At 46.2% G+C, this 25549-nt stretch overlaps 1 protein-coding gene across 5 annotated transcripts in view; it reads right to left on the bottom strand.

The window, feature by feature from the left end:
• Window positions 1–3452: 3452 nt before the first annotated feature.
• The window catches only part of LOC141272214 (uncharacterized), a 96040-nt gene continuing 73943 nt past the window's right edge, over window positions 3453–25549 (bottom strand). For all 5 annotated transcript variants that reach the window (XM_073682707.1, XM_073682692.1, XM_073682683.1 and 2 more), the window contains 6 exons: window positions 24353–24471; window positions 23851–24033; window positions 20010–20133; window positions 17882–17979; window positions 17643–17760; window positions 3453–5387 (listed from right to left, as the gene is read on the bottom strand). In XM_073682707.1, the coding sequence (XP_073538808.1) occupies window positions 3583–5387; window positions 17643–17760; window positions 17882–17979; window positions 20010–20133; window positions 23851–24033; window positions 24353–24424 (2400 nt within the window). In that variant the 5' untranslated portion in view covers window positions 24425–24471 and the 3' untranslated portion in view covers window positions 3453–3582. The remainder of the gene's footprint in view (window positions 5388–17642; window positions 17761–17881; window positions 17980–20009; window positions 20134–23850; window positions 24034–24352; window positions 24472–25549) is intronic.

Here is a 25549-nt window from a genome sequence, read left to right as displayed (position 1 = left end):
ACATGCTTGATCTGGATATTGATGGAAAACCCTCCCTGTACCCCCCCAATGTACTGTAGTTATGCATAGATTTATAGTTACATTACCCCTTTTACTATGTATATTGTATTTTCTTGTACTTTTTCAACACAAAAAATAAAAAAACTTGAATTTGAAAAAATGCTACTTGTGAACATAGCCGAATGTGTGGAGGAGTATTTTTGTTTTTGGTCATTTATTTTAACTTATACACAAGTCTTTACCCTGGAAAGGATGTTCCTTAACATATTTCACAGGAAAAAAGTTTCACTTTCGTTTTTGAACGTTTTATTGTGAGCCTGTAAAAGTGGCTTAATACCTCTGACCACGTTGTTGACAGCAGTGACCTGGGGGTCAGAAATGCTTCCTGGGGCGATCCCCATGCTGTCCCTATGTCATTTGAGCACTGTCACTATCGTTTTGGGCACTTGTTAGGCTTTTAAAAGACTGCCGGGGGTGCCACCGCAAAAATGCTCGAGTCTCCCATAGACTAACATTGGGCTCGTTGCTCGGGTCGAGCACCCGAGTATCACGGCGAGCTCGGCCCGAGCTTCGAGCACCCGAGCATTTTAGTGCTCGCTCAACAGTAATACCTGGAATTAACATGCGTGATTATATATAAAAGGCCCTCCAATACAATTCAAGATTGTCTTTTGTATTGGTAGTTTAATCGTGTGATTTCAATCAAGATAACGTCACATAATAAAGTCATCAATAGATAAACCCCAATATAAAACTACACAAATAAGAAAGTACAAAAATATATATATATTTTTTAAATAACTAATACTACCCGGATACCTGGGGTTAGAATTATAGAGAGTGTTGCATCGTCCTGAAGAATAGGTAAAAATGTTAAGATTATCTTTCTAATACTTTAGCACTTTCTTTACAATTCAGTCCACAATTTTATAGTATTAAAAAAGATAATCTTAACATTTTTTTACCTATTCTTCAGGATGATGCAACAGACTCTCTAAAATTCTAACCCCAGGTATCCGGGTAGCAGCCAAAAGAGCACAAACCTTGGGAAATACTTTATCCCCAAATGTATGTAATCCAATACAAAAACGCCACACCGGGCTTAATTGCCAGGGATTTTATAAGTGTGGACACAGTCGATGTAATTTATGCCAAAATGTAGAAATAACAAAAGACTTTCATAATTCAGACAAACCACAATCATATCAAACAATACATTAATTGTAACAGTGATCATGTGGTGTATGTTATTAAATGTAATTCATGTGACAAAATGTATGTGGGGTGCACCATACGAAGATTAAAAAAACGAATCTCTGAGCAGATCACAGATGTATATAATATGTCAGATACAGCCGCAACACATCCTATGCTTCCAGGCACTTCATACAATGCCACAACAAGAAGATTTCACTGCAGGTTTTCAGTATCGAAAAAATTATATCCAATCCCAGAGGAGGAGACATCAGAAAACGTCTCCAAAACCCAGAGGCATAATTGGATGATGAATCTGGATACATGTTATCCTACCGGCCTGAATATGCGACGTGAGCTTACGCTCCACTATTAACATCGCATCTTATATGCTCGCATGTATAATTATTTAAAATCTATATATTATTGTACTTACTTGTGTAGTTTTATATTGGGGTTTTTCTATTGATGACTTTATTATGTGACGTTATCTTGATTGTCTTTTGTATTGGTAGTGTAATCATGTGATGTCAATCTTGAATTGTATTGGTGGGTCTTTTATATATAATCATGCATGTTCACTCCATGTATAGCTTTGATCATGTTTTCAGGATTTAGTATTGCACAGGTGATGGGATTATTGCCTGTGCAGGTGATGTAAATATCACCTGTGCAATACTAAGGAAATCCTGAAAACATGGCCTGTTGGTGGGCCTTGAGGCCTGGAGTTGGGGAACACTGCCCTAATAGATAAGCTATTGGTCAGCGACCAAGTGTGAATAGGTTTGAACACACAACTGGCAGACTTTAAATGGAGTATAATATCTGTCACGTTCCCAAAAATGTCTGGATTATTACGGCAGTAATATCTGACCACCTGAGATGATGGACAAGTTTCTCTGCTTCAACAATACAGCAATGCTATTCAAATCAACCAAATCTGACTGTATGCTGCTAACAAGCAAATGGAGCAGTAAAAATGGTGTATTATATTGCTTTCACCAAAATTATCAGGATTAAGAGAAATAAGAATATTAGCCCTGATGTCTAGAACTATGGATATGAGTAACAGCAGCAGAAAGAACATGCAAAGGATCCTATTGTGTTGTATACGCGCTCCACAAACTCTGCCTGCCTAACTCCTGCTATCACCAGGATTAATATTCAGTAGCATTAGTCTTTAGAAGGACTGTTACTGTAGATTTGTAATGCTGTGGAATACCTCACTAAAACCACCGCCAATTCTCTCCCTCGCTCAGCAGCACCTCTCCCTACACTGTCTGATTCCGGAGTGACTGTGTCGAGCATGGCGGCGCCAGGTCTTATATAGACCCAATGACGCTATGCGGCCAGCCAATCACTGTAATGCCACAACCAACATGGCTGAGGCATTACCATGGCTGGCAGGCAATCTCTGCATGTTAACTGACTGTCTAAACAGCACCAAACATGCAGGGCTAGGACTCAGGCTCGAGCCCGAGCATTCAAAATATGCTCGCTGAGTACCAAGCATCTCGAGCACTGAGATGCTCGGGCTAGTACCGAATAATGGCGAGCATGCTCACTCATCACTAATTAACCTTACTTTCAGGTTTTGATTCTACAACATTTTCTATGAAATTCAGTGTTGGCAAAATTTTAGAAATTGTTCTTGTGTTCTGTGAGATATTAAATAAAATTTATCAAAAGGGGTGTACTCATTTATGCTGAGCAATGTTTATTAAAATTGATGAAACACAGAGAACATAATTACAGTTTCTTTCCTGTTTGACTACTCATGTTTTACAAGATATGATTTATGTATAAAAGATTTCCCACATTGTGAACATGAATACGGCTTCTCTCCTGTGTGACTTCTGTTGTGGCTCAAAAGACTTGATTTTTTTTTGTAAAGCATTTCTCAAAGTCAACATGAATACGGCTTCTCTCCTGTGTGAATTCTCTGATGTACAAGAAGTTTTGATTCATCTCTAAAGCTTTTTCCACATTGTAAACAAGAAAACGGTTTCTCCCCGGTGTGAATTCTTTGATGTCTAACAAGATCTGATTTACTTCTAGAACATTTCCCACATTCTGAACACGAATATGGCTTCTCTCCTGTGTGAATTCTTTGATGTTTAACAAGATCTGATTTACTTCTAGAACATTTCCCACATTCTGAACACGAATATGGCTTCTCTCCTGTGTGAATTTTATGATGTCTAATAAGGCTCCCTTTATCGATGAAGGACTTCCCACATTCTGAACATGAATATAACTTCTCTCTTGTGTGGATTTTCTGATGTGCAACAAGCTCTGATTTATTTGTAAAGCACCTTCCACATTGTAAACATGAAAAAGGCTTTTCTCCTGTGTGAATTCTTTGATGTTTAACAAGCACTGAATTATCTATAAAACATCTCCCACATTCTGAACATGAATACGGCTTCTCTCCTGTGTAATAAGATTCCCTTTATTTGCAAAGCATTTTACATATTCTGAACATGAATATGGCTTCTCTCTTGTGTGAGTTCTCTGATGTTTAATAAGATTCCCTTTGTCCGTAAAGCATTTCCTACATTCTGAACATGAATATGGCTTCTCTCTTGTGTGAGTTCTCTGATGTCTAATAAGACTCCCTTTATCTGTAAAGCATTTCCTACATTCTGAACATGAATACGGCTTCTCTCCTGTGTGGATTTTCTGATGTGTAACAAGATGTGATTTATTTGTAAAGCACCTTCCACATACTAAACATGAAAAAGGCTTTTCTCCTGTGTGAATTCTTTGATGTTTAACAAGCACTGAATTATCTATAAAACATTTCTCACATTCTGAACATGAATATGGCTTCTCTCCTGTGTGAATTCTCTGATGTATAATAAAACTCCCTTTATCTGTGAAGGACTTACCACATGCTGAACATGAATATGGCTTCTCTCCTGTGTGAATTTTCTGATGTTTAATAAGATTCCCTTTATGTGTGAAGCATTTCCCACATTCTGAACATGAATATGGCTTCTCTCCTGTGTGAATTCTCTGATGTGTAATAAGACTCCTTTTATCTGTAAAGAATTTCCCACATTCTGAACATGAATATGGCTTCTCTCCTGTGTGGATTTTCTGATGTCTAACAAGATGTGATTTATTTGTAAAGCACCTTCCACATTGTAAACATGAAAAAGGCTTTTCTCCTGTGTGAATTCTTTGATGTTTAACAAGCACTGAATTGTCTATAAAACATTTCCCACATTCTGAACATGAATACGGCTTCTCTCCTGTGTGAATTTTCTGATGTTTAATAAGATCCCCTTTATGTCTAAAGCATTTCCCACATTCTGAACATGAATATGGCTTCTCTCCTGTGTGAATTTTATGATGTCTAATAAGGCTCCCTTTATCGATGAAGGACTTACCACATTCTGAACATGAATATAACTTCTCTCCTGTGTGGATTCTCTGATGTTTAACAAGATGTGATTTATCTGGAAAGCACCTTCCACATTGTAAACATGAATACGGCTTTTCTCCTGTGTGAATTCTTTGATGTTTAACAAGCACTGAATTATCTATAAAACATCTCCCACATTCTGAACATGAATACGGCTTCTCTCCTGTGTGAATTCTCTGATGTGTAATAAGATTCCCTTTATCTGTAAAGCATTTTCCACATTCTGAACATGAATATGGCTTCTCTCCTGTGTGAATTCTCTGATGTTTTATAAGACTCCCTTTATCTGTGAAGGACTTCCCACATTCTGAACATGAATATGGCTTCTCACCTGTGTGAATTCTCTGATGTTTTATAAGACTCCCTTTATCTGTGAAGGCCTTCCCACATTCCGAACATGAAAATGTTTTTTCTCCTGTGTGAATTCTCTCATGTATAACAAATTTTGATTTACTTGTAAAGCATTTCCCACATTCTGAACAGCAGTATGGCTTTTCTCCTTTGTGTTTTCTTTGTGTCTGAGCTGAGCTTTTAGTAAGTTGCTTGTCCCACTGAAATCTTGAATCCACTTTGCCCCCTGGACTTTTGGTAATCATGTGAGATTGCTCAGGAGATGATTCCTCATGATTAGGAGGATTATAAGAAGGTGAAGTGCTGTGAAGTCCAGGAGGTGCAGGAAGGGTGATGAGGTTTTCTCCATTAGAGTGCTTCCTGATATCTTTTTTACAATTTAGTGATAAACCGTTATTCTCACAAGGATTTCCTATCAGGAGGAAAGATAAATTAGATGAGAGATTTTCTTCAACACAAAAGAGATTTCTAAATGTATTTTATGGATCTCACAATGAAGACCCTCGTCAGTGAAAGTACCGGTAATAAGGAGGACAACTACATGCTATAACATTAACACAATGACGGGTAAAGTGAAGGCGGCCCTACATCCAGGAGCAGTCGAGCTAAGGCCACCGTAATCATGTCCACAGCATAAATAAGAGCATAATAGGAAACCTTAGAAGACTGCAATAGTGCTGAAGGTACATTAATCCCTAAAGGACCAAGATACTTTGCTCGTTATGTGGGTTAATGACCCGGCCTCATTTTACAATTCTGACCAGCATCACTTTATGTGGTAATTCAACGTATCCCACTGATTCTGAGACTGTTTTTTTCGTGACAGATTGGACTTTATGTTAGTGGTAAATTTTGGTCGTTATTATTTGCCTTTAATTATGAAAATATAAAAAAAAAATTGGCAAAAATTTTTTGAGTATTTTGCAATTTTCAACCTGTGAATTTTTATGCCCTTAAACCAGAGAGTTATATCACACAAAATAGTTAATAAATAACATTTTCCACATGTCTACTTTACATCAGCATCATTGATGAAACTTGTTAGGAAGTTAGAAGGGTTAAAAGTTTATCAGCAATTTCTCATTTTTTCCAACAAAATTTACAAAACCATATTTTTTAGGGAAAACATCACATTTAAAGTGAATGAGGGTCCTGTGATAGAAAATACCCAAAAGTGACACCATTTTAAAAACTGCACCCGTCACAGTCCTCAAAACCACATTCAAGAAGTTTATTAACCCTTTAAGGGCTTCACAGGAATTAAAGCAATGTGGAAGGGAAAAGTTTTTCCACAATAATGTTATTTTAGCTCCAAATTTTTAATTTTCAGAAAGGTAGCAGGAGAAGATGGACCATAACATTTGTTGTACACTTTCTCCTGAGTATGTCAATGCCCCATATGTGGAGGAAAACTACAGTTTGGGTGCACAGCAGGACTCAGAAGGGAGGGAGCGCCATTTGAAGTTTGGAGTGCAAAAGTGGCTGATGTAGATAGCGGACGCCATATTACATTTGAAGAGTCCTTGATGTGCCTAAACAGAAAGAACCTCACACAACTGACCCCATTTTGGAAACTAGACCCCTCAAGGAATTTATCTAAAATGTATGGGGAGCATTTTGAAACCACAGGTGCTTCACGGAATTTTAAGAAATTGGACCGTGAAAGTTAAAAAAAAAAATAATTTTCCCCCAAAAAATGTTATTTTGGCCACAAATTAATAATTTTCACAAATAAATTATCTAGGGGTGTAGTCAGCGTTTTGACGCCATATGTGTTTCACAAAATGTTATACCATTGAACGAAGAAGACACAAAAAAATAGCTGGATAATTGGGGGTGATAGCTGGACAAGGCGGTTGGGTGGAGGGATGGCTTTTTGAGGATGGGCGTGATTGAGGCATTTTTGAAGGCAGCGGGGAAGGTACGAGAAGTTAGTGATAGGTTGAAGAGATGGGCTAGGGATGGGGTGAGTTTGGGGGTGAGGTTGGGGAGGAGGTGGGAAGGGATGGGGTTGAGTGCACATGTGGTGAGGTGTGATTTGGAGAGGAGACGAGTAAGGTCTCTTTCCGTGATATTGGGAAGGGAGGTTATAGAGGTAGGGAAATGGTGTGGAAAACAAAGGGATTGTGGTAGTTGGGCAGTAAAGACTTGCCGTGTTTGGTCAATCTTGTTTTTGAAGTGTGTGGCAAACTCCTCAGCAGAGAAGACGGAGGTCGGAGGGGGAAGTGGAGGGCAGAGGAGAGAGTTAAAAGTGTTGAATAACTGTTTGGGGTTGTAGGACAGGGAAAATATGAGGGTTGTGAAGTAGGCCTGTTTAGCAGAGGTGAGTGCTGATTTGAATGCGAGCGTTACTTGTTTGAATGCAGTGAAGTCATCTTGAGAATGTGTTTTCTTTCAACGCCGCTCTGCTACCCTGGATGCTTGATTGGAGCTGTTTAGTGAGGTTTTTATGCCAGGGTTGCCTATTGACTCGTCGCGCTCTGCCATGCATAAGAGGGGCGACCGAGTCAATAGCTGATGCGAGAGTGGCATTGTAGAAAGCAGTGGTGCTGTCTGTGTCATGGAGTGAGGATATGGATGTCAGTGGTAGAATAGAGTCAGAGAGTGTGTGAGTGTCTAGATCAGGGGTCCTCAAACTTTTTAAACAGGGGGCCAGTTCACGGTCCCTCAGACCAGGGCCGGCTCCAGATTTTTCTGGGCCCCGGGCGAAAGAGTCTCAGTGGGCCCCTTTAACATATACCACGATTCATGATGCAGAGATACAGCGGAGAAAAAAAAAAAAAAAAAAAAAAAATATATATATATATATATATATATATATATATAGTACAATGCAAAGATTTCACTTCTTACATTACATGAGTGATATCTATTGTAAATTCCACAATAGCTCAGAAACCGGTGAATCGCTCCACACAGAATACTGGCCCCCATATAAGGCTCCATACGGAATACTGGCCCCCATATAACGCTTCATACGGAATACTGGCCCCCATATAAGGCTCCATACGGAATACTGGCCCCCATATAAGGCTCCATACGGAATACTGGCCCCCATATAAGGCTCCATACGGAATACTGGCCCCCATATAAGGCTCCATACGGAATACTGGCCCCCATGTAAGGCTCCATACGGAATACTGGCCCCCATGTAAGGCTCCATACGGAATACTGGCCCCCATATAAGGCCCCATACGGAATACTGGCCCCCATATAAGGCCCCATACGGAATACTGGCCCCCATATAAGGCCCCATACGGAATACTGGCCTCCATATAAGGCTCCATACGGAATACTGGCCCCCATATAAGGCTCCATACGGAATACTGGCCCCCATATAAGGCTCCATACGGAATACTGGCCCCCATATAAGGCTCCATACGGAATACTGGCCCCCTTATAAAGCTCCATACAGGATACTGGCCCCCATATAACGCTCCATACAGGATACCGGTCCCCTTATAACGCTCCATACAGGATACCGGTCCCCTTATAACTCTCCATACAGGATACTGGCCCCCATATAATGCTGCATGCAGGCTGTTACCCCCCACATAATGCCCCATACAGGCTGTCCCCCCCTTATAATGCTCCATGCAGGCTGCCCCCCCCCCCACATAATGCCCCATACAGTCCCCCCCCCCTCTTAATGCTCCATGCAGGCTGTTACCCCCCACATAATGCCCCATACAGGCTGCCTCCCCTTATAATGCTCCATGCAGGCTGTTCCCCCCCCACATAATGCACTATGCAGACTGCCCCCCCTTTATAATGCCCCATGCAGGCTGTTCCCCACCTTATAATGCCCCATGCAGGATGTCACCCCCCCCCCCCTCTATATAATGCCCCATGCAGGATGCCCCCCCCTTATAATGCTCCATGCAGGCTGTTCCCCACCTTATAATGCTCCATGCAGGCTGTTACCCCCCAAATAATGCCCCATACAGGCTGCCCCCCCCTTATAATGCTCCATGCAGGCTGTTACCCCCCACATAATGCACTATGCCGGCTGCCCCCCCCTTTATAATGCCCCATGCAGGCTGTTCCCCACCTTATAATGCCCCATGCAGGATGTCACCCCCCCCTCTATATAATGCCCCATGCAGGATGTCCCCCCCCCTCTTTATAATGCCCCATGCAGGATGCCCCCCCCCCCTCTTTATACTGCCCCATGCCTCAATACATAAAAAAAAAAAAATCAAATACTCACCTCCCTTCTCCTCACATGGGCTACCTGCTGCCCGCGTCCGAACGCCAGAGTTGTCGGTGTCTTCCCGCTCAGCGCTCCCTGTGACGGCTCAGGGGAGGGCACGGTGAAAAGACGTCACCGTGCCCTCTGACCTGAGACGTCACAGGGAGCGCAGAGCAGGAAGACAGCGGATCTGCGGAGGCACGGGGAGAGGTAAGTATCCAGCTGCCGGGGCCCTGAGCAAGCGGGGGAGAAGGGCGGGCGCTGACACCGCTCTCCTCCGCCCATAGCCCAGCGCGGTGCGCGACCGCCAGTGGGCCCCTCTGCCTGCTCAGGGCCCCGGCATTTGCCCGGGTGCTGACGCCGGCCCTGCCTCAGACCATTGGAGGGCCGGAATATAGTTTTTTAAAAAGACTATGAACAAATTACTATGCACACTGCACATATCTTATTTTGTAGTAAAAAAAAAACAATACAGGAACAAATACAATATTTAGAATGAAGAACAAGTAAAGTTAAATCAACCGGTATTTCAATAGGTAGGTAAATGTCCTCAATAGGCAGCATAGGTCCTCAACAGGCAGGTAAATATCCCCAATAGGCAGGTAAATGTCCCCAATAGGCAGGTAAATATCCCCAATAGGCAGCATAGGTCCCCAATAGGCAAGTAAATGTACCCAATAGGCAGCATAGGTCCCCAATAGGCAGGTAAATGTCCCCAATAGGCAGGTAAATGTCCCAAATAGGCAGCATAGGTCCTCAATAGGCAGGTAAATATCCCCAATAGGCAGGTAAATGTCCCCAATAGGCAGGTAAATATCCCCAATAGGCAGCATAGGTCCTCAATAGGCAGGTAAATGTACCCAATAGGCAGCATAGGTCCCCAATAGGCAGGTAAATGTCCCAAATAGGCAGGTAAATGTCCCAAATAGGCAGCATAGGTCCTCAATAGGCAGGTAAATATCCCCAATAGGCAGGTAAATGTCCCCAATAGGCAGGTAAATGTCCCCAATAGGCAGCATAGGTCCCCAATAGGCAGGTAAATATCCCCAATAGGCAGGTAAATGTCCCAAATAGGCAGCATAGGTCCTCAATAGGCAGGTAAATATCCCCAATAGGCAGGTAAATGTCCCCAATAGGCAGGTAAATATCCCCAATAGGCAGCATAGGTCCTCAATAGGCAGGTAAATGTACCCAATAGGCAGCATAGGTCCCCAATAGGCAGGTAAATGTCCCAAATAGGCAGGTAAATGTCCCAAATAGGCAGCATAGGTCCTCAATAGGCAGGTAAATATCCCCAATAGGCAGGTAAATGTCCCCAATAGGCAGGTAAATGTCCCCAATAGGCAGCATAGGTCCTCAATAGGCAGGTAAATATCCCCAATAGGCAAGTAAATGTCCCCAATAGGCAGGTAAATGTCCCAAATAGGCAGCATAGGTGATAGGAAAAATTAGTATACCATATCAATTAATCCCTTTTAATATATCCCTTTAACACTCCTATAAACCAATATAGTAAAATATGCTGCTGAAACAACTAAATTATAAGATTAATCAATAATCTCTAAGCAAAGATGTAAAGTTTACCCAAGCCACTGTGGAATTTGCAGGGGTTGCTTATCTTAGTCAAAATGCCCTTTTGAGGTCAGGTTGATCTAGGGAAAGCACATTGACCAACAAAACAGGTACATTGCATCAAGTAATTATATAAGTACATAGGTAAGCATTTTATGTAATCGCCTGATTAGTAATGATTGGATGCTAGTTGTTTATATTATAAGATGATTGGTTATGTTATAATCTTCCTATGTCCCACCTACTATGTACAACCCACAATTTATCCTATAAGAATTGTGCCCCAATACAATGGAGGCAGTTCTGTTCTAATATTGATCAGAGCTCTTGTGGCTACAATAAAACTTTCTTTAATCTACAGAGAAAGTGTGTGCACTCATCCTTTGGGAGACTGAGACGTAATTCCATAACATAGGTCCCCAATAGGCAGGTAAATATCCCCAATAGGCAGGTAAATGTCCCCAATAGGCAGCATAGGTCCTCAATAGGCAGGCTGTTTCCCCCTTATTATGCCCCATGCAGGATTTCCCTTTCTCCCACCATATAATGCCCCGTGCAAGATATCACTCCGCTGTCTTTATAATGCCCCATTCAGGATGTCACCCCCCCCCCCCATATAATGACACATGCAGGATATCACTCCCCTGTTTTTATAATGCCCCATTCAGGATGTCACCCCCCCATATAATGCCCCATTCAGGATGTCACCCCCCCATATAATGCCCCATTCAGGATGTCACCCCCCTCCATATAATGACACATGCAGGATATCACTCCCCTGCCTTTATAATGCCCCATGCAGCACGTCATCCCCCCATATAATGCCCCATGCAGCATGTCACCCCCCCATATAATGCCCCATTCAGGATGTCACCCCCCCCCATATAATGACTCATGCAGGATATCACTCCCCCAAATAATGCCCCATGCTGGATATCACCCCCCATATAATGCCCCATGCAGCATGTCACCCCCCCATATAATGCCCCATTCAGGATGTCACCCCCCATATAATGCCCCATGCTGGATGTCACCCCCCATATAATGCCCCATGCAGCATGTCACCCCCCCATATAATGCCCCATTCAGGATGTCACCCCCCCCATATAATGCCCCATTCAGGATGTCACCCCCCCTCCCCCATATAATGCCACATGCAGGATGTCACCCCTAATATTATGTCCCATTCAGGATGTCACCCCCCCCCCCATATAATGCCCCATTCAGGATGTCACCCCCCCCATATAATGCCCCATTCAGGATGTCACTCCCCCTCCCCCATATAATGCCATATGCAGGATGTCACCCCTAATATTATGTCCCATGCCTCCATACATAAAAAAAAAAAAATCCAATACTCACCTCCCTCCTTGCCTGCTGCCGCTGCTCAGGCCCGGACTCCAGTGTCTCCGGCGTTGTCCCTCTCTGCGCTCCCTGCGACGGCTCAGGGGAGGGCGCGGTGTAAAGACGTCACCGCACCCTCTGACCTGACACGTCACAGGGAGGGCAGACCAGGAAGACAGCGGATCTGCGAAGGCTCGGGGAGAGGTAAGTATCGGGCTGCCGGGGCTCTGAGAAAGCGGGGGGAAGGGCGGGCGCTGACACCACTCTCCTCTGCCCACAGCCCGGCGGGCCGGATAAAAGTCCTCCGCAGGCCACATGTGGCCCGCGGGCCGTAGTTTGAGGACCCCTGGTCTAGATGTACAAGGTTTCTGACGGGGTGTGCTAGTTGCTGGACATGGGTGACAGATGACCAGGACAGGGATGAGAAAGTGAGTAGATGGTGGTCAGATAGGGGAAGGGGGGAGGTTGTGAGGTTAGATAGGGAGCAGAGTCGGGTGAAGATGAGGTCTAGTGTGTGTCCGTCTGTGTGGGTGGCTGAGGAGGACCACTGAGTAAGTCCAAAGGATGAAGTAAGTGACAGGAATTTGGATGCTGTTGACTGGCAAGTGTCAGTGGGGATGTTGAAATCGCCCATGATGATTGTAGGAATGTCAGCAGAGAGAAAGTAAAGAAGACAGGTGGCGAATTGGTCAATAAAGGCAGTGACCAAGCCTAGCGGTTGGTATATGACAGCCACTTGGAGGTTGGAGGGAGAGTAGATGAGGACAGAGTGGACTTCAAAAGAAGGGAGAATAAGGGAGGGTAGAGGGGGAGTAGGGCCAAAGGTGCAGATGTTAGAAAGGAGAAGACCCACTCCTCCACCATGTCTGTCACCAGGGCGAGGAGTGCGGGTGAAGTGCAAGCTATCGTAACACAGCGCAGCAGGGGAGGCAGTGCGGAAAGTGTCAGGTAGAGGGGGAATAGGGCCAAAGGTGCAGTTGTTAGAAAGGAGAAGACCCACTCCTCCACCATGTCTGTCACCAGGGCGAGGAGTGTGGGTGAAGTGGAGGCCACCATAACACAGCGCAGCAGGGGAGGCAGTGTCGGAAGGTGTCAGGTAGAGGGGGAATAGGGCCAAAGGTGCAGTTGTTAGAAAGGAGAAGACCCACTCCTCCACCATGTCTGTAACCAGGGCGAGGAGTGTGGGTGAAGTGGAGGCCACCGTAACACAGTGCAGCAGGGGAGGCAGTGTCGGAAGGTGTCAGCCATGTCTCTGTGATGCCCAGGAAGGAGAGACTGCGAAAGGTAAAGAGGTCGTGGACAAAATGGAGTTTGTTGCAGACAGAGCGGGCATTCCAGGGTGCTCCAGAGAGAGGGAGCATGGGGGTGGGCATCATGGGCATGGGTTTTACGTAGGAGAGGTTGTGGTAGTTTGCAGTTGGTTTGAAGCGAAAGGTGGGGGAATTGGTGGAAGGTGCAAGCTGTGGGGGTCCAGGATTGGGAGATATGTCGCCAGCAGTGAGGAAAAGTAGAGAGAGGGAGAGCAGGTGGGAGAAGGAGAGTGTCCGGCTTGTGTTATGTTTTGGAAGGATAGACCTGAGGTTGAGGAACAGGTCTGTAGATGAGGTCAGGTGAGGAGGTAAGAGGGAAGGAGAGATGATGATTTGGTTAGAGGGTGCTGGGGTTTGGGGATAGCGAAGCACAGTGAGGATTAGTGGGGCAAAAACAGTAAGGGTGTATGTTAGCATAATGAATGTTAAGTGTGAATGAGAAAGAGAATCTAAGTACAATTAGTAAATAGTTATTCGTACATTCTGGTCACTTCTGGCTCATTTCTGGCATATTTCATTTTTAGACCCTTAAAAAGCGACCCTTTAGAAACCAGACCCGTCTGTGCCAGACTTGGCTCACTTGATTTATGGAGCTCTGAACAGCACATGGGGTGGGTAAGGTGTGCAGGAGCCGCAGGAAGACTGCTCACAAAAGCATGGGTGGAGTGGGGGAGGGGGGGAGTAATTAGGACACAGAGGCTAAATGTATTCAGGAAACAGACAGTCAGGGACCAGTGTGTATTGGGATCAAAGGATTGAGGTGATGAACGTGCAGATGGGATCAAACATACCAAGGACAGATAGAATGAAATTAGCAGGGATCAGTGGATACACAGCAGATATTGGATGCAGGGAACACACCGGGAGACAGATAGATACAGTTTGGAAAAGACGGTCAGATATGCAGCGTGGGGCAGCATATAGCGAGCGCTACTTGACTCTAGGAGAAAATTTTTTTTTAGAATAGTTTGCGGACTCCATATATGGAGCCCCTAAGTGCAGAAGAGCAGAATCCCCCCTCAAGTGATCCCGTCTTGGAAATTACACCTATCTGGGAATTTATCTACAGTTGTAGTGATGAATTTGACTACATCGATGTTTTTCAGAAACGAGCAGCAATGGATGTTGCAAAGTGAAAATGCAAATATTCCATATGCCTGTGAAGACCCGGGGTCTTCCATGACGAAATGCTACTCAGACAACACAGGGTGAGGGTAAAACACTGTGGCAATACTTTACTGACCCACAAAGAGGACAATAAACACACAGAACAGTCCCAGCAAATACCTAAGATGGTACAACATTACACAGTCTCACCCTTCCTTCTCCGCCCAAATGGGATAAAACAGCTGCGACTTTGGAAACTTCCATGGCCAACTACCTCAACCAGTGGCTTCCCGCTTCTGGCGGCTCCCCACAGAGAGAAGGTAGCGGTAAGCTTAGGAAGCTAGTAGTCCATCAAGGTACAAGGCCAGGTGACCCGAGGGTCCCACCCTGGCTTTTCCGAGAGTTTCCATGGGGCCAGATGACCGGTGGGTCCCACTCTGGCTTCTTTGAATGTCTCCATGGGTTCCAGGCGACCGGTGGGTCCCTCCTGGCAACTCCAAACAACATATCTATGGGGCCAAGTGACTTCATCGTCATAACCTGGTCTCCCCAAATGTATCCTTGTTCTCTGATGGTCAATAGAGCAGAGATTCGTATCTTTCCAGTCAGGGCTGATACCCGTATGCCGGAGTCATGTAGAATCCAAATTTGTGTGTCTTTGCATGGAATTGCCATGCTACCCATCTACTGTCCTGAAGGATGTCTCTCATTCTCCTTTCTGATTCTCTGCTTCAAGACTAACTACTACAGAAGCACATGTCCCTTAACAATAGCTACAGTTGTCTGTGCAATTACACATTCACAGGTAAGGTGTTAGGGAGGGCATTGTTTGAGCTAATCAATTTACATAGTTGGTCTTGTAAATAAACATCTAGTTGCCTTTTAGTGCAACATGTCTTTAGCATAGTAAACATCTTTGTTTCCAAACGAATAGAAGTTAATATTCAGGGTAATACAAATACTGGTCTGTTCTTATTGACCAGGCACATAAATACACAAACATTTACAAGTCAACACCAAGATAATAGTGTATTAATTTATTTATTTTACTCACTTATATAGTTCCATTAATTCCACAGCGCTTTACAGACATTATGGGCACTGTCCCCATTGGGGCTCGTAATCTAAATTCCCTATCAGGATGTCTTTGGAATGTGGGAGGAAACCGGAGAACCTGGAGGAAACCCAAGCAAACACGGGAAGAACATACAAACTATTTGCAGATGTTGTCCTTGGTGGGATTTGAACCCAGGGCCCCAGCGCTGCAAGGCTACAGTGCTAACCACTGAGCCACTGTGACTTAACAAATCTAATCGTCTGGCTAATTAAAATTTTAAGCTGTATCGTCACAGCGCCCATACGATGTAGTGCCCAGTACACTGTAGCGCCCGGTATATTGCAGTGCCTAGTACATTATGCTCAGCTTGTGCTTCTGGAGACACGCACCCTGTAAATTAAGTGGGCTCTCCTAGCTACAATAATGCCAAACATGTGGACGCTAAGGCGGCGTGCACACGATGCGTTTTTCATGCGTTTCCGCTGCGGAATTTCTGCAGCGGAAACGCATCAAAAACGCATGGTAATCCGCACCCCATGGTCCCCAATGGCATTCTGCAATGTCAATGCACATGCTGCGGATTTTTCCGCAGCGTTTCTGCAGCGCAAATAAATCCGCAGCATGTTCATTAATTTTGCGGAAGCGCCGCCATTGACTTACATTGAGACGCATAGAATCCGTGTCTGTACATTTGTACAAGCGGATAATATGCGTTTCAATGTGCGGATGGTACCCAGTTCTGGAGGAGAGAAGACTCTCATCCAGACCTGGGTACCATTGTACCTGTAAAAAAAAGAATAAAATAATAAATAAAGTTATATTCACCTGTCCGGCGGCCCCTGCAGCGCTTCTCCTTCCAGGAACTGAGATGACGTTGCGGTCATGTGACCGCAGGCTGTCTCGCGAGATGCCGGCAACCAGGAAGGAGCGCGACAGCACACGAGGCGGCATCGGGGGTGAGTATAGCTTTATTTTTTTATTTTTACGGTCACACTGTATAAATCCATGCTGTTTGCATTTATATAGTGTGACCTAGTTGTCAAGCACTTTCCAAGTGATGCTATCGCCTGGAAAGTGCTTGTCAGTCCGCATGCGGAAACACATGCGTTAACGCACGTGGGTACGCATGTGAATCCGAAAGTATTCTGCAGGAAAAACGCATGCACAATCTGCATGCAATTTTTCTGCCAGGGAGATGCAGAAATGCTGCAGAATTTTTCTGCTTCATTTCTGCATCGTGGGCACATAGCCTTACTTGTGGTTTAAGTGTACTGTGGGGCACAGGAGGAGAGGATATTTAGATGAGCAGATCTTGCTGGATTTCATTAGGTGGGAGCCACGTCACATAATGTGGACACCCTATGTTTTTGTTAATATGATGAACCAGAGTGGGGACTTGTTTTTCGTGGGTTGAGTAGAAGCTTTTATTGGTGGCATTCTGGGGAACAGAACATTTTAGATTACATTTATCCTGCGCTCTACGCTGAGCACTTACATCAGGGTTTCCATCTAAATCTACAAAATATGTGATTCAGATGACACCCCCAAGGGATCCATTCACTATAATGTGGCAGCAGAGTTACTCTGGACACCGTCAGGCCTCTGTTCAGCTGTGTCCTTCTTTTTAGAGATGCACAAAACTGTGCTAACGGCTCTTTTACGCACGCTGAAAAAGACGGAGAATGCCAAATCCAGGTCAGACGGGGTCCACAATGCCTCCATCTGCCTCATTACAGGGAATCTTCTGCAAAAGGTTCTGTCTGGATCACAAGCTCAGTCATTTATATGGCAGCACGGGACTTGTGTAAGAACAATATGGAAGTAATATTAGAAGTCATATAATTAGGAAAATTAAGAATTTGATTCCTAAATCATCAAAAACAGGTGTGGAGGCGGCCCCGTTAGTCATCGGTGCACAGCCGGACTCTACAGGAGCAGCCGCGCCATCACCGGACTCTTCTGCTGTGATGTGGACAACGGATAAAGCTTCACTGCACCGGAGACTTCATACAATATCACACACCGGTCATCATCATCACCACACACCGGTCATCATCATCATCACACGCCGGTCATTATACATACCTGTGGAAACATCTACTGGAATCTCCTCCTTCACGTCACTCACACACGGCTGATCCCCCCTCGTTATCGCTTCTTCTTCTGTCTCGTCCTTCACTTTATTCTTAGTCGGATCTTCCTCCTGATATATCAGATGTAACAATCAGCACAATACAAGAAACCACCAAAATATACGACATCTATGACCTCGATCAGAAATGTCCCCCATATACAGATCCGGTACAGGGCTCAGCACCGTCTACCTGATGACTCTCCGGGATGTTGTGATTCTCCTCTGGACAGTCCTGGGGATACAGAGGACGGAGACATCTCTCTGGTGGATTTCTCCTCCTGGATCCATCTGTGGAGACACAGAGACTGAATACTTGACCTGCCGTGTATCTGTCTATATATGAGACTCGTCTCTCAGAACCGGTAATTCTATGTTTATGTATCAGGGAATAAATTACATTGTTGTGGTCCTCACCCCCGGTACCAAGGACCCAGCACATTGTGGGCCTCAAGTATGAAGTGATAATCAGCGAGGCCAAAGCCTAATGCTCTCTGCTCTGGACTCGGAGGATGAGGACCCTGAGGAGAGGGACAGAGAAGACCCTCGTCAGTCAGATGAAGGAGCCGTACTAAGAAATACAACTTCTCCAAGTTTCATCTCCACCAGGGATGGAGCCACAGAGGAGCTGGAGAAAGCTCCACATTTCCATCCATTGGTTTCTTCTCTCCTAATTCACTGTATGGAGATTGGGGGAAGGACGGTGACCATTTACCAGTGATTGTATTTTGAGAGCCAAAAAAAAACACGAGTTAATGCGTTTTTATTCCTTTTTAAATAGACATAAATCTCCGCATCCACCTCGATATAAACACTAAAATAGGCAGCAAGTGATGAAAAGTTCTGCATTTGTCTCTGAAGGAGGAAAAAAGGGCACATGTACGGCTGACGGATGAAGTCACAGAACCCGGAAGGACGGTGTTGTGGGGAGCACCCGGTACACAGCGGTTAGCACCTATCAATGTGTAGAAAGGACAACTAGAGAGCAGGCACCGGGGTCATGGGCGCTTACTGATGCACACGGGGAGCCAAGGAGAGATTGTCTGGTCCGATGCCACAGAATCTTTTTAACCCAAAAAATATATTCAAAAAACAAACCCAGAAGTTTGGCATCGCTGTACCTGTGTTCTGACCTGGAAAATCGCCACAAGGTCGTTCTTACCGCCCAATAAATGCAGAGAAACAAAAAACAAAATATAAATGTGGAATTGCGTTTTGTTTTTTTTTTTTAACTGTCTCACCGCAGCTGGATTTTTTTTCCTGATTTCAGCACATTATATGGTAAAATGCACAATGTGTCCTGCAAAAAAAACACAAAACCTCAAACATCTGTGGATAGAAAATAAAAATGTTCTGGCTGATGGAAGGAGAGGAAAAAAAAATTGGAAATTTTCCCCAACAGGATGAGGTTGAAACATTGATATTGACTCCTAGGATTGCTGACTCCTGTAGGTGACGCTAGAGACCCCGTTCTCTGCATATCTTATTTCCCATGGGGCATTGCATGGCCTATAACTCTCTGTACTCAGAATCTCCGCTCTCCTCCAGGAGACACATTTCCCCCTATAGAGAGGAGCGCGCGGTGATCCGACCTTCTCCTCCAGTGCGGAAAGTTCTGTGCTTCTCCGCCGGCAGAGCGAGTGGTGAATAGACGTGGGGGCCGAGAACTGCTGGAGCCTCCATGTCCGGCTCTGGGGGGTGATCGGCTCCACCACGCTCCATCTTTATGTCAGGACTCGTGTTTCGGGGTCTGAGGGACGGTCCGGTGCCGATATTTATCCAGGACTTTGTGCTCAGTACGGAGAAAGTGATTTGTCACAAAGAAGAAGAATGAACGGAGACCAAGGAAGGTCACACAAGTGTCAGCCAAGAGGGAGGAGCCAGACGCCCGACCACGACTGATGACGACATTGAGCCGGCACCGATTCTGAGGGACGGACGAGTGACAGCGGATTAGGGGGAAAATCATCAGTAAATTAACCCCGACTCTGCTGAGTAACAAACCACGACAGACTCAGATACCGAAAGATCTCACAGGAGAGAATGGACAGAAGCGCTGGGACATCTGCAGACAAAATGTGACCGATGCTCTAAGGAAGGTGAAAGATTCTGAAAGAAGCCGCCGAGGACGAAGACTCAAGACTGATGAAGACGACAGAGGAGAAACCGCGACTCACAGATCAGAAGAGAAGAATCAGGGAATGAAAGCTGTGAGAAAATGTAGAGAAAACCAGAGCAAGTCTGGAGAAAAATCATCTATTATAGGACGAGGCCGAGAGACGTCATCACATCCCCCGGAGCCAACAAGAGTCTCCTCTCACCTGGTGATGTCAGAGGCCGGAGCTCCTCCATCATCACCTCCTGGTACCGATCCTGGTGTCCTTCTAGATACTCCCACTCCTCCATGGAGAGATAGACAGCGACGTCCTGACACCTTATAGGAACCTGACAACAACGACACCGCCATCACCCAGAATCCTCCAGTGCTGCCCTGTATAATGTCCCTGCAGTCACCTCTCCGGTCATCACCCAGAATCCTCCAGTGCTGTCCTGTATAATGTCCCAGCAGTCACCTCTCCGGTCATCACCCAGAATCCTCCAGTGCTGTCCTGTATAATGTCCCAGCAATCACCTCTCCGCTCATCACCTAGAATCCTCCAGTGCTGTCCTGTATAATGTCCCAGCAGTCACCTCTCCAGTCATCACCCAGAATCCTCCAGTGCTGTCCTGTATAATGTCCCAGCAGTCACCTCTCCGCTCATCACCCAGAATCCTCCAGTGCTGTCCTGTATAATGTCCCAGCAGTCACCTCTCCGCTCATCACCCAGAATCCTCCAGTGCCGTGCTGTATAATGTCCCAGCAGTCACCTCTCCGCTCATCACCCAGAATCCTCCAGTGCTGTCCTGTATAATGTCCCAGCAGACATCTCTCCAGTCATCACCCAGAATCCTCCAGTGCTGTCCTGCATAATGTCCCAGCAGTCACCTCTCCGCTCATCACCCAGAATCCTCCAGTGCTGTCCTGTACAATGTCCCAGCAGTCACCTCTCTGCTCATCACCCAGAATTCTCCAGTGCCATCCTGTATAATGTCCCAGCAGTCACCTCTCCACTCATCACCCAGAATCCTCCAGTGCTGTCCTGTATAATGTCCCAGCAGTCACCTCTCCACTCATCACCCAGAATCCTCCAGTGCTGTCCTGTATAATGTCCCAGCAGTCACCTCTCCGCTCATCACCCAGAATCCTCCAGTGCTGTCCTGTATAATGTCCCAGCAGTCACCTCTCTGCTCATCACCCAGAATCCTCCAGTGCTGTCCAGTATAATGTCCCAGCAGTCACCTCTCCGCTCATCACCCAGAATCCTCCAGTGCTGTCCTGTATAATGTCCCAACAGTCACCTCTCTGGTCATTACCCAGAATCGTCCAGTGCTGTCCTGTATAATGTCCCAGCAGTCACCTCTCTGGTCATCACCCAGAATCCTCCAGTGCCGTCCTGTATAATGTCCCAGCAGTCACCTCTCCGCTCATCACCCAGAATCCTCCAGTGCTGTCCTGTATAATGTCCCAGCAGTCACCTCTCCGGTCATCACCCAGAATCCTCCAGTGCCGTCCTGTATAATGTCCCAGCAGTCACCTCTAAGCTCATCACCCAGAATCCTCAAGTGCTGTCCTGTATAATGTCCCAGCAGTCACCTCTCCGGTCATCCCCCAGTGCTGTCCTGTATAATGTCCCAGCAGTCACCTCTCCGGTCATCACCCAAAATCCTCCAGTGCTGTCCTGTATAATGTCCCAGCAGTCACCTCTCCGGTCATCAACAAGAATCCTCCAGTGCTCTCCTATATAATGTCCCAGCAGTCACCTCTCCGATCATCACCCAGAATCCTCCAGTGCTGTCCTGTATAATGTCCCAGCAGTCACCTCTCCGGTCATCACCCAGAATCCTCCAGTGCTGTCCTGTATAATGTCCCAGCAGTCACCTCTCCGCTCATCACCCAGAATCCTCCAGTGCTGTCCTGTATAATGTCCCAGCAGTCACCTCTCTGCTCATCACCCAGAATCCTCCAGTGCTGTCCAGTATAATGTCCCAGCAGTCACCTCTCCGCTCATCACCCAGAATCCTCCAGTGCTGTTCTGTATAATGTCTCAACAGTCACCTCTCTGGTCATTACCCAGAATCCTCCAGTGCTGTCCTGTATAATGTCCCAGCAGTCACCTCTCTGGTCATCACCCAGAATCCTCCAGTGCCGTCCTGTATAATGTCCCAGCAGTCACCTCTCCGCTCATCACCCAGAATCCTCCAGTGCTGTCCTGTATAATGTCCCAGCAGTCACCTCTCCGGTCATCACCCAGAATCCTCCAGTGCCGTCCTGTATAATGTCCCAGCAGTCACCTCTAAGCTCATCACCCAGAATCCTCCAGTGCTGTCCTGTATAATGTCCCAGCAGTCACCTCTCCGGTCATCCCCCAGAATCCTCCAGTGCTGTCCTGTATAATGTCCCAGCAGTCACCTCTCCGGTCATCCCCCAGAATCCTCCAGTGCTGTCCTGTATAATGTCCCAGCAGTCACCTCTCCGGTCATCACCCAAAATCCTCCAGTGCTGTCCTGTATAATGTCCCAGCAGTCACCTCTCCGGTCATCACCAAGAATCCTCCAGTGCTCTCCTATATAATGTCCCAGCAGTCACCTCTCCGATCATCACCCAGAATCCTCCAGTGCTGTCCTGTATAATGTCCCAGCAGTCACCTCTCCGGTCATCACCCAGAATCCTCCAGTGCTGTCCTGTATAATGTCCCAGCAGTCACCTCTCCGGTCATCACCCAGAATCTTCCAGTGCTCTCCTATATAATGTCCCAGCAGTCACCTCTCCGATCATCACCCAGAATCCTCCAGTGCTGTGCTGTATAATGTCCCAGCAGTCACCTTTCCGGTCATCACCCAGAATCCTCCAGTGCTGTCCTGTATAATGTCCCAGCAGTCACCTCTCCGGTCATCACCCAGAATCCTCCAGTGCTGTCCTGTATAATGTCCCAGCAGTCACCTCACCGGTCATCACCCAGAATCCTCCAGTGCTCTCCTATATAATGTCCCAGCAGTCACTTCTCCGGTCATCACCCAGAATCCTCCAGTGCTGTCCTGTATAATGTCCCAGCAGTCACCTCTCCGGTCATCACCCAGAATCCTCCAGTGCTGTCCTGTATAATGTCCCAGCAGTCACCTCTCCGGTCATCACCCAGAATCCTCCAGTGCTCTCCTATATAATGTCCCAGCAGTCACCTCTCCGGTCATCACCCAGAATCCTCCAGTGCTGTCCTGTATAATGTCCCAGCAGTCACCTCTCCGGTCATCACCCAGAATCCTCCAGTGCTGTCCTGTATAATGTCCCAGCAGTCACCTCTCCGCTCATCACCCAGAATCCTCCAGTGCTGTCCTGTATAATGTCCCAGCAGTCACCTCTCCGGTCATCACCCAGAATCCTCCAGTGCTCTCCTATATAATGTCCCAGCAGTCACCTCTCCGGTCATCACCCAGAATCCTCCAGTGCTGTCCGGTATAATGTCCCAGCAGTCACCTCTCCGATCATCACCCAGAATCCTCCAGTGCTGTCCTGTATAATGTCCCAGCAGTCACCTCTCCGGTCATCACCCAGAATCCTCCAGTGCTCTCCTATATAATGTCCCAGCAGTCACCTCTCCGGTCATCACCCAGAATCCTCCAGTGCTGTCCTGTATAATGTCGCAGCAGTCACCTCTCCGGTGATCACCCAGAATCCACCAGTGCTGTCCTGTATAATGTCCCAGCAGTCACCTCTCCGCTCATCACCCAGAATCCTCCAGTGCTGTCCTGTATAATGTCCCAGCAGTCACCTCTCCACTCATCACCCAGAATCCTCCAGTGCTGTCCTGTATAATGTCCCAGAAGTCACCTCTCCGGTCATCACCCAGAATCCTCCTGTGCTGTCCTGTATAATGTCCCAGCAGTCACCTCTCCGCTCATCACCCAGAATCCTCCTGTGCTGTCCTGTATAATGTCCCAGAAGTCACCTCTCCGGTCATCACCCAGAATCCTCCTGTGCTGTACTGTATAATGTCCCAGCAGTCACCTCTCCGGTCATCACCCAGAATCCTCCAGTGCTGTCCTGTATAATGTCCCAGCAGTCACCTCTCCGCTCAGCAGGTCAATCATCTTGTTGCTGAGCTCTAGGATCTTCTTCCTCTTCCTCTCATGTATCGGGGAGTGCGGGGGAGGCTCTGTGATGGGGTCCGGGCTCCGCCCTCCTGACTCCTGGAGATGGATGATGGGAGTCACACCCTCCCCCGGTGTCTTCCTCACTATTGTGCAATCCTGTGTATGGAGAGAGACACTTAGGGAGAAGAATTCCTTCCCGACTCCAGATCTGACAATCAGTAGAAATCCCGGGATCAATAACCGTCTCCAGTAATCTGGGGCCATAACCTGGAATATTATTACACTCAGGACAGACATCCAGGCCCCTCTACAGCTCTTATAGGGAATCCCCATGACAACTCCTCCTGGCAGAGAGCTGCACCCAATCACTGCTCTTACAGTAAAGAATCCTTCTCTTCCTCTTCTGGATTTCCTCTTCCCGATGTCGGACTTGTTACATAACACAATAAAGCTGATAGAAATGTAGAGGAGTTACCTCTCCGCTCAGCAGGGAGATGATCTCCAGGGTGAAGTATAATAATCTTCTGGTGGTCTCGTCCTCGTCCATCCTCGGGGGGTCATTCAGGAGAAGGAGGGATCTCGTCCTGCCGGCATCTTTACAATAAAAGTAGAAGATGGAGATCACAGGGGACGATATAACGTGAGATACAGAAGCGCAGTCACTGAGCAGCGGGAGAAGCAGGTCCTCCGAGCCGTCACCACATGGATTATAGGAGGACTCCCAACACGTGTGATGTAGGAGAGGCCGCCATTCTGTGTAATATTCTATTTGTCCTTATTTGCATTAACTTCCCGGTATTGTCTCCCAGTTACAGAGGGAATGTTGCGCCTTCTGCCTTCTCCGGACTGTTAGCCTCGTCTGTGCCACTGATGTTGTTTTTAACCCCCTCTTTGCCGGGGACCATCTCCTTTTTCTGGGATCTCCCTGGAGGTTTTCACAATTCTGAGATACGACATTCCCTCTGTAACGTGGAGGCAATTCCCGGACCCTCCTCCGATTCTCCTATGGAAAGTTCCTGTATCCTTTTCTCTCTTCGGTCACACTAGTTTGGATGCCAGTACCTTTATTATACTTTATATCGTATGTCCTACTGTTGCTGTATATACTTGATCTGTCACTGGAGGATTTGGTTATGTATTCAATAACTAATTATTCTTTCAGAGCATTGACGCGACTATTTACCAGATTGGATGTACATTGGTCACCTATGCAATGGTGGACTCCTCTTTTTTTATGTATACCCCTTACCCTCCTTTTGTAGTTCTGATGAAGGTCTGACTCAAGACCGAAAACGTTTAACCCTATAGTGAATGCAAAGAAAAAGGAACTTTATTCTATATTGATTGCCAAGTTGTTTGTTCCAATTCTTAGGCTGTGTGCCCACGATGCGATTTTTAAGCGTTTCCGCAGCAGCAATTACGCCGTGGAAACACTTCAAAAACGCTTGGTAGACGGTCTGCCATGTTCCCCAATGATAATCCGCATGTGCTGTGGAGGTTTACGCTGCAGAATATCATTGCGGAAAAATCCGCAGCACTACCATTTATTTTGTGTAATCACTGTGTTTTCGCCGCCATTGACTTGCATTGAATCGCTTAATATAAGCATGACTACGTGTGGACATGTGGATATCATGAGGCTCAATGTGCGGATGATACCCGGGTTTGGAGA

Source organism: Phyllobates terribilis, unplaced genomic scaffold, assembly GCF_046119375.1.
Source record: "Phyllobates terribilis strain yellow unplaced genomic scaffold, ASM4611937v1 Scaffold_1__5_contigs__length_1240528914, whole genome shotgun sequence".
Classification (NCBI taxonomy): Eukaryota; Metazoa; Chordata; class Amphibia; order Anura; family Dendrobatidae; genus Phyllobates; species Phyllobates terribilis.
Note: the sequence above shows the minus strand (reverse complement) of the source record. Positions and strands in the feature narration are given on the sequence as shown.